The following is a 12,387-nucleotide window of genomic DNA, read 5'->3' as shown; positions in this document are numbered from 1 at the left end:
GGCTCTATCACACAAATTCCCGTACACGGTTACAAATGGGTCGTGGACCACTGCTGGGAAAACACAGAGCTCAGCCTCGGTGGTCCGCAGAATCCATGGATGACCACATACGTGCGCTGCTGCTAGGTGCCTGTTAATGACGTCAGACACGCCCCGCAACCACAGCACTGACTTTCTCGTGGGAGGGACCACCCTTGAGCCACAGAGCAGGGTGCAGGAGCTGAATGTTAAGCAGGTGGCCAAAGCCCTGCTTAAGGGACCGCTTCCCTAAGCAAGCAATCACCCGACACTTAGTGTAGCCATAGGCCGGCATGGTGACACAAATGTTCTGCATAATTAAGGGATGCCGCTTCCGCGGGCTCGCAGCGGACGGAGCAATCTATAGGAACATACAATGATGTGAACCTGAGACAGCTCCAAGCGGCTACGCGGTCAAATGGCTTTAAAATATGTATGTATTCATATGGATTTTACATGCATTGTTATCAAGCTATGGAACCGGTTTGACGCTGCAAACCATAAAGTGTGTTGACAGCGGTTTCTAACGGAGCACTTAAGAGAAAACAATGCATGCTGCTCTACATATTCAAGTCACACCATGTGGTCTTATCGGAGCAGTTTTATATTTATAGTGCATGTATATGTGCATACATATACACTCCGAAGAATATGTTCTTATTTGGGCCATAGGCTACAAAATAATGAGGTGGGGATGGATGTGTTGACCTGGAAGCAGCCCTCACCCCCCCACCCCTCACTACCCTGTTCTCCCTCCTACCTCACTATCCGGTCCCCCCCCTCCAAACCTCCTTTTCCCACAGTAGAGATTGGGCTATGATGCAATTTAAAACTGTAACCTAATTTGTGGGTTTGAGGGTGTAATAATATTCTTCTGTTGTAGTTATTTTTTACAAACTCAGATTTGTTGCTCTCCATGTCCCAGTGTTTTTTTTAAAACAGCAGACTGTGATGATAAAGGACTCACAGTCAGAAGATGGTAAGTTAAGCTAGTCATGTGAAGGTTGGCGAGGAATGAGATGGAGTCGGAGTTGAAATGGGGAGGGCGAGTGTATAACGCTCACTCCGAATCGAAAGTGTTTTTTTTTTTTTTCATTGCTCACACATGTTTTTTTTTGCTTCATTGCTCACATAATGTGTTCCTTGCCCCCCACCTGTGGCCACCGCGGGTCAGTCTTATTTCTGACGTTGAGTGTCTTTCTGAATGTGCTCTGTCATTAACGTCTCCTGGCCCCCATCCTGCCCCCAGCCCTGCCCTTACACTCACTCAAAGTCACCGGGCCATAGCTCCCTATGTAATTATAGCAATGCATTTATCCATTATTTATTTATTTCCTTGCTCAGGTTTAAAATCCCACTGTGTCGTGAAGGAGAAAAACAAGCCGGTCTTTGTTTTAAAACAAATTGCTTTTCTAAACGACTTTCTAAACACACAGTCACTCACTGTCACTCACTGACTGCCCCACACCGTATGGCGTGGGCCTTTGTGTCCCTACGTCTGCATATTTTAAACCTGATTGCAGTGCTTATAACGATTCCCCCACACAAAGGACCGAGGTGCTGTCCAGCTCTCCTGGTACCGAATGGCCTTCACAGTGCCAGGGTTCGATTCCCACTGGGGCCCAACAGTGCGCGTAGTTAAAAGACTCGGGCCTGTGCAGCCAACTATCATATTGAAATGCGCACACGCATGCAGACGCCAGCGGTACGGCAGCAGCCTACCCTTCACCAGCTTCCCCATCACCCGTAATGGTTTCAATGACCTTGACCTCACAACGGCCATCGGGGTGGTCCGGGCTATTCTGGACCTCGTGTAGGGGTCTGTATATTTATGGCTCAAGTGGATCCTGCTGTTGAGGGCCCCCATGACAGAAGCACCAGCGAGCAGCATCCAACCTAATTGATGGTGACAGTAACGTCCGACGGGGTTGCACAGTGTTGCAACATTAACAGAGTTACAGAAGGCCAAACGTTTGTGATCATTTTGGAGCGTACCGAGAGCAGAAGGGAATGGGATTGCTGCCTTTGAAATAACACACGCAGACGTGAGACCTGCCTTCGGGAAGAAATACAGGAAATTAATGCCGTGGCAATGGTTTCCAAAAGACCATGGTGACATTTATTCAAACTATTTTCTTGTGCCTGTGGTTAAAGATAAATGAAAGCGTTAGGATTACTAAAGCAGAAACCAATATCCATTCACTTGAAACAAAACAATATATATGCATAAATATATTTAACCGTTGTTCTTCACCAAAGCTTCTTCTGGCTTATGGCTGTGTTGAAAACCTTTAACAAGAGGAAAACAGCAAAGTCTGATTTTCGTACGTGCGTGCGATGTGTGCCTTCATGCTTGCATGCTGTGTGCATGTGTGCATGAGTATGTGTGTCGCTCCAAGATTTGCCCGGGGTGCTGACAATAGTCCCTGGGTTGATGAGGTTGGGAGGTGTCATTTCTCTCCTTGGGACGGGGAGGAGTGGCATGATGTTGGATAGAGAGAACAGACTCATTGTTCAAGGAGAGGCAAGGACAAAGGCAGGCCTCCTGAGCACGTGGGTTAATCGAATGACATGATTATAATGACACGACGACAGGCTGACAGTAAAAACTTTGGATGGATGAAGGACTCTTTCAGGTTTTTTTTAAGAGAGGACGTTTTGTTTGATTGGTTGACTTTGAAGGTCGTTTTTTTGTATTGTGGCGGTGAACTGTACAACTCATTTCTTACACCCAGAACATAAGACAGCATTTGATATATGCGATAATGGACAACCGTATGGCTGAGAAACCAAGCATATCTTTGCAAAGAATAAAATAATGGTAAATAACGCAATATGGTCAATCTTTGTCGACCAACAGTAAGGAGATTTTAATTCTGCCGAAAGGTACGGAGTTCGATTCCCAATGTCCACACCCTCCCTGTAGATAAGAGGCCTAACCACCAACTAGCTCCTTCATGGCATGCATCTCAGACACTCAGAACACAGAGAACACACAGAAGCGGCTGCTAAATAACTAAATAGGAAATAAACATAAATGACTGTTGCCCAATTATACCAGTCGTTTATGTTCAAGGTAGCATAACTGGGCTTGACAAGTGCTTTGGTTACACGACTACCAAAAAAGACACACTATATATGGGATCAGATAAACACACATATGGACTAGCGCCTTCCTCAAGGATAACACTTTTCCAGCCATATTCATGGGTGTACATGGTGTGATCAAAGCACAAAATTTAATTAATGTTTGTCTCTCTCGTTTTTTGAGGTGACGCGTAAGCCCACCCAGACTGATCTGTCTGACGCCGCCTTACAAAGCCGAGTGGCAGTCAGTGGTTAGCTATGCAGCTCGAGGATTTATTATTTATTTCCATCTCAGTAGATTCAGCCAGACAGGGAGACGTGATGCGTGGACACAACACACAGGCAGCGGATCTAAAGTTAGACACTCCACATGAAGGAGAGGCTTATTAATAGCGGCTTGCGCCGAGATTGGATTCAAGAGGCAGCAAATTAATAGCAGTCAGTGATAACAAGAAAAGCCTTAGCGGAAAGCTAAATAACCCAGCCTGGGGCTTCTTTAATGTGCTGCCATTAGCAAGAGAGCAAAGACTATATGTCCAGAGAACACCAGGGCTGTTTAAACTTTTCTACAAAAACACAGCAAATACTGCGAAAGGTTGAAGAGAGATAAAATGCAGAATCACAATTAGAGTGTGCTGTAACTGAACTGAACCAGACGATAAGATAATTAGACTCTGCCCAGAGGGAGAAGGGAACTGATATTGATTGTGCCTGAACTCAACACCAAACACAGAACCCAGGTTCCAATTACTGCTGTTGCTGCTGTAGTTTACACAATTCTCCACCAACACAACAGGACAGTGCACAACCTGGCTTCTAATCACGTCACTTACAGCCGTGTAACACCACTGTGTAGTACTGGGTGAAGGTTTCATCATTTATTCAGCTTTATTCCACGAACACCATGCAATCTATATTTACGTCAACTTATCTTGAAAGCCTCTGTGTGGAATGTTGCTGTACAAGATGTTTCAGGTTAACCTAATGAGGCACTGTGTGTGTGCGCGTCTGCTTGTGTGTCCCGTTTCAATCGGCTGCGTGCTGTTGTCCCTGGCTAAACCCTTCCCGAGATCCCCTCCTGGATCGTCGTTTCCTAAACGCGTCTTAAATTTCCATTTGATTCATGTTCCTCAAGCTAATGTTCTCCAGACGTTCCCGGGATCAATTCGGCATTACGCGAACGCCAATCATCATGAAAGTCATTCACGTGAGAATCTGCGGAAGTCTCGGGGAGAAAAATGATCTTCAACGCCACACACACACACACACACACACACACACACACACACACACACACACACACAGACAGGCACACATACTCACACACTCACACACACACACACACACACACAGACACACACACACACACACACACACACACACAGACAAACACACACGCACACGCACACATAGGCATACATAGGTAGATCCTGAGGGGAAGCGAGGCACTTTCGGGCGAACAGCAGAGGCGACTGTCTGAGCTCCATGGTCACACAGAGCTCCTTCAGGTCTATTCATCTCGCCTTTAATTAAAATTCACAAGAACAGACGTGGCACCAAGGTCGCCGGATAAAAAACTCACGCAAACCGACTGCTCCTCCGTCCCTCCCTCCCTCCCTCCCTCCCCCCCTCCCTCCCTCCCTCCCTCCCCCCCTCCCTCCCCCCCTCCCTCCCTCCCTCCCTCCCTCCCCCCCTCCCTCTCTCCCTCCCTCCCTCCCTCCCTCCCCTTCCCTCCCCCTAACACCCGGCCCACCCACTCAGCCGCCCGGGCACCCAACCCACGCCTGCGTGGCACGGTGTACCGCTTGACACTTCTAAACAACATTGAGAAAGTGCACGGCGGCTGACAGCGTGCCACCGCCAAGAGGACAGCGAGCCGCCATGTGAGGATGTGTGAAAGTATTGTTTCCCTTCTTGCGCATGTGTGTGTGCATGAATGAGTGGATGCCTGTTTTTCCTATGTGCATGTTTGTGCCTGTATTAATGTGTGTGTGTGTGTGTGTGTATGTGTGTGTGTGTGTGTGTGTGTGTTTGTGTGTGTGTATGTGTCAAACTTACGTGCGCGCGCGTATGTCCGTCTTGTGTGCATGCGTGTGCTTGTGGTTTGGCACCCTCCAGTCCGGCACGGATACCCTGAAGAACTCAGTGCCGTCATCCGCTAAATTAAACCGGCCCACCCCGCCTACACTGACTCGACCCCCGCCCCCCCCCCCCCCGCTCCTCTTCTGCTCCTGCAGAGAGTTGTGACTCTTCTGTGCGCATGCTTCCCTGCCTGCTACGCACACCGCGACAGCCGGGGAGCGCTCAGGAACGCTCCCCAAAGCCCAGTGCAATTGCCCTGTTATTGTCCACTCATCCACTGCTCCAAGGTATGAATGTGTGTGCAAAGGTGCGTGTGTGTGTGTGTGTGTGTGTGTGTGTGTGTGTGTGTGCTGGTGCCTGATGTTTGTGTGTGTGGGTGTGTGTGTTTGGGTGTGTTTGTTTGTTTGTGTGCCTGTGTGTGTGTACCTGCGTGTGTGCCTGTATTTGTGTGTGTGTGTGTGTGTGTGTGTGTGTGTGTGTGTGTGTGTGTGTGTGTGTCCATATGTGTCTGTGTGTGTCTGCTTATGTCTGTGTGTGTTTGTGTGTGTCTGTGTGTCGAGGATGTAAGGAGGTGTGAGCTTGGAACATCTGCGGTGCTGGAGGTTTTGACAGCGAGAGTCATGTTGTTTTTTTCTGACAGAAGTTCAGAAAGCGCGTCTTAAAAGCAGCAGTGTGAACGCCTAAACTTTACTTTGCAAGTTACCTTAATTGAGAGCAGAGGCATACTGCACTCTTTTTTACGCTGTTCATCAAGACGCCTGGCAAGTTTATAATGAAACACAATCATCCTGACACAAAAATAGCCCTCCTTGATCGTCTGTGCAGATCCCCTTCGGATATCAACATCCAGCGAGCTGTAGGAACTTGTTTAATGTTCATGAGGCAGAAACTTGCCTACATCATCAATTCACTACCCCTGACCTCTTGAGGTCCCCCATTCACACGTCTGCCCCCCCACCCCCTCTCCCTCTCTCTCTCCCTCTCTCGCCACCATCAACTAAGCGTTTGCATCTTTCAAACGTGTGGATGTGAAGGCCTAAGCATTTGCATTCTGGTTTCTTCCGCCTTTTGCCAGTTTATGAGGCGGTTTAAATCAAGCATATTTGCATGAGAGAACCAACAAATTTTTGCTATGTCCGTCTACCTGAGGGTTATATAATAGTTGGTTTCCAGTCGTTCCTCTTCTGTAAGCAAAATTCCATTATATTGCTGGGTCAAATTTGCAGATGATATAAGACACAGCAATACGCATCCCCCAGCCTGAGGTGAATTCTCCTCATCACTGTTCCCCGATGGGATTTCCACCACGCGGCAGAGCAGGGAAACCACTTCCTCATAAGATTCTGACCAGCGGGGGTCCGGACCCTCCACGGACCGTGGAGGGCAAAGGAAGGAAGGAACGAACGAACGAACGAAGGAACGAACTAACAAAGGAAGGAGAGAGGGAGAGAAGAGCATAAGGTCTTCTGTAGCCATGTGGCAGGGCTCAGGGACCCACGCAGGGGGGGACGGGGACGGGGGGGACAGAGATCCGTACTCACAGCCCCTCTGACCAGCAGCTCATTAATCACACACCTACACATGACATAGAGTAATTACTCCGCCCGAGAAGGGAGACAACCACACCCGCCCACGCGCGCAGGAAGCACGCAGCCAGCCATGTACTGTGCTGCACCGCGCGTGTACCAAAGAGCAAGATGATGAACCGTACAGTCAGGTCACGAAGGGAAAAAAAATCCTATACATGCTGGAAACTGAATTGCATTTACATGAATTTCCGTGTGCGCATTGTGCCTGCCCGGTGCGGTTCATGCCCAGACATGTGTGCATAAGAACAGCGGCCCACATGCACCAGCCCACATACACAGGCCCACTTAGCTGGCGCATCTGCTGTACAGGTCTGTAGGCTTCTATGGGCATTCATGGGCTTAAGCTTGGGGACGATGGGAAACCGCACACACACACACACACACACACACACACACCCGCAGTGGGTTCTCAAGGGTAGGTGGTGTGTTTTTATTTGGTGGAGGAGGTGGTGCTGGGCAGGTCACCGCCCCCACTGGGCCCAGGGAGGGAGTCAGTCTGGCTGGGCAGTGATGGAGGCCTCAACCTGTCCTCATTCATCAAGCCCACCGCGTATTAATTATCACAAACCTTCAGAGCTACAGCAGAGGACACACACACATGTACACACACACACACACACACACAGAGGCAACCCCCCCCCCCCCCCCCCCCCCACCGTGGACCACACACCCCTCCCCTCCCCGCCTGCCTCCCTACCGCGCCTACACCCCGAACACGTTACCCTCCAAAAAACATTAACCACACCGCCTTGGCTTACTCACACACACACACACACACACGCACACACACACGCACACACGCACACACGCACACACACGCACACACGCACACACACAAGCACACGCACACGCACACGCACACACACACACACACACACACACACACACACACACACGCACACACACACACACACGCACGCACACACACACTTCCCCTCATCCCAGAACCCCACTTCCACAGCGAGTGTGCGAGTGAAGGCGCAGTGGGGGTATTGATCCGTGGAGTAACTGACTACAACAGGAGTTACGAGTCAGCCAGCGTCTGGTTTCTTCCTTCTCCTTCTTTATATTACTTCCCAGGAAGTTGAGCTGTCAGGTGCGAGGCTGGCACGCGTCCCGGCGTAAACCTGACAGCAGCGCATCGGCCTTTGTTCTGCGTGAGCACCTTAAGGCCCCCACCTCAACCTCACCAGCCTGAGCCTGAGCCGGAGTTAATTGGGAGGAACAGGATCTTTAATAGCTTGGACCGCAGCCCTCTCTGATCTTTTTTCAAGCATTTCATAATACGAAATAAAAGGCTCCAAACGCCGTGACTTCAAGTCCACGAAACGGCCCTCAACTCACCCCCCCCCTCCCTCTCTCCTCTCTCAACCGTCGTCCGACGTGACGGAGCAATTAGAGAAAACGAATGGAAAGATGAATGTGTCATTACGGCGCCACCCACCAATTCACAGGGCTAGGGCGGAAGAAGCGGGGGGAGAGTTCGGTTCGGAGCTGGTTCTGTACGGCGTCTGCCCAAAGCAGAGAGCGGGGAGCTAAATGGAGGTAAAGAGCCAGCACTTTGCGGAGGCAGCAGCAGCAGCAGCAGCCCACACCCCGGGCCAGTTAATTGATCTTCATTACAGTTAATTACGCCAGCGATGTGGACCAACGGATGAGGAAACGGATCTGGCCGCTGAGCGATTCCGTCGCAATGGGCCGCCGTTAAGCTCCCTGACAACCTTGAAACTAACGGGGAAAGAGGGGGTCGGCCGGGACTGTCACTTCTCTGGCATTACTTTTCTGTGACGAGCGTGGACGCGCGCGAGTGTGTGTGTGTGTGTGTGTGTGTGTGTGTGTGTATGCGCGTGTGTGTGTGTGTGTTTAAATCATTGTTCAGATGTGTATAATTGGTTTGTTGAACAGCAAATCGTTTTCACAGTCAAACTAAACCATACCCATGGACTCACATCACCATGATTTAATATGAGCTGTCCCAGTGGAAGCCTCTCTCCATTTCACACACAAACACCCACACACTCACACCCACACACACAGTCAAACACACACACACACGCACGCGCACGCACACACACATACGCATACAAATAGCCACATACACAGACAAACACACACACACCCACGCACACACATAAACAGTCAAACACACACACGGTTAACAGAAGTTTGTAAACTGCCTGTGAAATGCATGCCAGTTGGCATTCTGAAAATTGCTTTTGCATGTTTGAAGGGACGCTGGGTGTGTTGTGTGCTATTTTCTGTTTTGGCCGATGTGCGCCCGTGTGCGAACTGACCGGCATGCTCCCCGGACGGCTGCTCGGTCAGCAAAAGCCTGCCCGCTGCCCTTCTTGTATTCATGAATAAACACCATCTGATGCAGCCGCCCGTGTATAATATCTGTCAGGGAGACGCTGGCCTGTGATCCCGACGCTCCGACCCCCATCCCTGGGGAGATCTCAGACTGAGTAAGGGTTTGGTGACAGAGTCCCTACGCCCCCCCCCGCCCCCCGTAACACTACCGCCTTCTCGGCCTTCCATATCCCAACCTGCCATCCATTGCCGCCGGAATCTTGTCTTGTTCTGCTTCAGGAACGTCGTGTCCCCCCCCCCCCTCATCTCATCCCCCGCCCTCCAGTATGGAAATCAGAAGCAGTGAGTTCCAGGAAACAGCAGAGGGAACGGGGAGTCGGGGTAAATATTCACTCCAGGTAGAGTCTGTCAACCGTCAGCCAGAGTGATGCTCCCTCAAAAGTTGTTGTCGACTTTGATGGATATGTGAACTGCGTTTCTTCCTCTTGCTGGATTGTAGAAACCGGGTGTACAGGTGGAGCCACACTCTTTCTGAAGATTTCTGTAGTCTTGGCTTTTTACAGAAGGACAAAGGCATGCAGCGAGAGAGACTTGATGTTGCTGCACAAGGAGCCAGTTTGTTTCAGAGACCTGTACGGCTAATGTCTCAGTATCAGTTCAAAATCCACATCAAAGAAACTGAAAAACCTCTGAACGCTAAAAGGGTTGCTAACCAGCAGTCTTTCTCGTCCCAAGCTTACCGCGATGTCACACGCTTCTTCAGATGTTCCCGAAATTCGGGCCGCTAACTTTTCCTCAGACTCTGTGTCAAACGTTGTGTCAGAATAGATTGTCGCATGTCAAGACAGAGTTATCAGTGGCGTTAAGAAAACCCATGTGTCAAAAAGCGACAGTTGTGACAGTTCTTTAACGGAAATGTCAGAACCGGAAAGCACGGCGGTTCGACTGACAATGCTTGTAATACGGCAGAGCAATTAAAATACAAACAGACGCACACACACATGCATACACACACATACATACACACAAACACACACACACCTACACACACACACACACATACACACACACGCACACACGCACACACTATTGATGTCAGTCCTTGAGTTTTGGACTTCACAATTAAGTTCCTTACCCAAACAAAGGCCAGGTGTCACTAAATATAATCAAATTAAGTCTGACTGCATGGGTGAGCAGAGAGTTAATTGGTTATTAAATCAAATGGATTTGCCGTTAATTTATTTACATTCCTTTTATTATTGAATTGTTTGGTTAAGACTGTGATGCAATATTTTTATTTGGCAAACGTATTAATGTACCCTGCATTGCAATGCAATCCGTCTCACCCTTTTCCAAGCCAGCTGGTGTCGTGATACAATAACAGTTGGAGGCCTTTCCTTCTTATTTACCTGATGTTTATGTGTGTGCGTGTTTGCGTGTGTGTGCGCGCATGTGCGCGTGCATGCCTGTTTAAGCGTGTGTGTCTGCGAGCGTACGATGTGGAGGACTTAATTAGCACATAAACGCCTACCTTGTAGCAATAAAGCTATAATTAAAAATCGTGCTTTCCTGCTATCGGGTTCCTGCACACCCACAAAAGAAAATACATATTTCACGGAACGTTTTCAGATAATTTCTCACGCCTCCCCACTGGTCCAGTCAAACAGTCAAAGCTAATCCCCTCTATTGCCTTCAAGGTTGAAAACCGCTGGATAATTCCACATCCAGATTCACAAGCACACTTTCTGCAGGCTACACATTGGGCAAATCCCCGGCGATGGGCCGACTCTGGAGAAACACACGGTTTAGAATGCTGCAGCGGTAGCCCAGTGAAAGGCCAGGGAACACTCACTGCTCCTGCTGCCTTTGTTGTTTCTCCCCGTGATTTACATGGATCAATATCTTACGGCTCCTGCGCATGTGTTTTTAAGTCCAGCCGTCCACCTGGCAGTATTTGCGTAGGGCTCCTTTGTGCCATCACAAAGCTGACGCGTGATTGGCTGGGATTTTGAAACGGTCTTTGGTTGAACCCCTGCGTGGTTCTCAGTAGGATGCCTGCCCACTGTCAGCACAGCAGGTTTTGCTACTCTCATTACTCCTTTAGTTAAGTATTCCAAGAGTGGTGAGGTTACAACATTGATGGGATTCTTTTATAATGTCATTTTAATGTTATCATTTCTGACGCGCCATTGGTCCCAGTAGGTGAAGCACCCTCTGTTTGGGGGAGGACGTGGAGGAGGAGTGCAGGGTACCTTGGTCTTGTCCCAGAGGCCATGGTTGTCCAGCAGCATTCTCTTCTCCTTTCTGGCAAACCTCCTCAAGTCTCTCTCAAATTGCTGCGGACAAAAGCAATCGATGATGTGAAATTAGATGCAACTTTTCCTGCCTACAGTTCAAAGGCACTGAAAGGAAATAGCAACTGGAGGAAATACCAGATTTCACTTTTTTTTTTGCATCTGTGTATTGGATAAACGTATGTTTCAATGTTTTTTTTCTTTAATGGTGAACATGAGAGGACCTTGTTTTTGGTTGTCTCAGACCGTCAGAAAAAAAGGTTTCAAAAAATGTGATCAGATGTATCGAAATATTGGTTTTACAACACAATCTCCCCCCTGTTAAAAGGGACTCAATAGACATAATCAACAGACCCTAACACTTAGGATGAGTTGCTGGATGGAGAAAGTAAAAAGTGATATTTCGGCACATCCTAAAGTGGAGATAGCAATCTATTTCCCCCGTAAAAAGTCCCAAACCTCCTCCACCATAGTGCTTGTTGTAAACAATCCACCTGAAAGTACCAAGTCTTAGGGATCCAATCCCAGCGGTTCTCACCCTGGATCCTGTCCAGCCGAGCAGAGTGTAGGCGTAGCGCTCCATGGGCGGAGCCACCACGTCCACCCTAACCGCCCTCCAGCTCCGGCCGTCGTGCTGCCCCTCCGGCCGCTGGACACCCCCCTCCACCTGGCGGTCCTCCAGCCGCAGGATGAGGAAGCTCTTGGCAAAGTGGTCCATGGCCTCGAAGCTGACGGCGGGCACATTATTGATGTCAAAGGTGGAGGGGTGGTGGTCGCAGTACAGCAGAATGCCCTGTCGGGGTCAACAGAGAGCAGGCCGTCAATCAGTCGCAGGGCCGAGCGTCCACATGGCAGGCTGTGTTGTCTCCCTGCTGGTAAGATAAGAATGTTTATCGTGAATCATTGTTTGGGAGTATATCATCGCAAACAATCAGACAACCAAGTCAGTGATGGGCAGTGATGTGAATCACTGCCAAGACTGTACATTAGAGCTCTGAGTTCTGGTT

The 12,387-nt window shown here is 49.3% G+C and overlaps 1 protein-coding gene across 1 annotated transcript in view; it reads right to left on the bottom strand.

Annotated features, from left to right (window-relative positions):
• Positions 1-12,387, bottom strand: part of dntt (deoxynucleotidyltransferase, terminal) — a gene marked incomplete at both ends in the record, with an annotated part of 60,777 nt that overhangs the window by 8,809 nt on the left and 39,581 nt on the right. Inside the window, 2 exons of the mRNA XM_079730846.1 lie at positions 11,339-11,422; positions 11,919-12,173. Coding sequence (XP_079586972.1) covers positions 11,339-11,422; positions 11,919-12,173 — 339 coding nt within the window. The remainder of the gene's footprint in view (positions 1-11,338; positions 11,423-11,918; positions 12,174-12,387) is intronic.

This window comes from Pollachius pollachius, assembly GCF_949987615.1.
Source record: "Pollachius pollachius genome assembly, chromosome: 2".
NCBI lineage: Eukaryota > Metazoa > Chordata > Actinopteri > Gadiformes > Gadidae > Pollachius > Pollachius pollachius.
The sequence above is the reverse complement of the archived record's forward strand: the minus strand, read 5'-3'. Positions and strand labels throughout refer to the sequence as shown.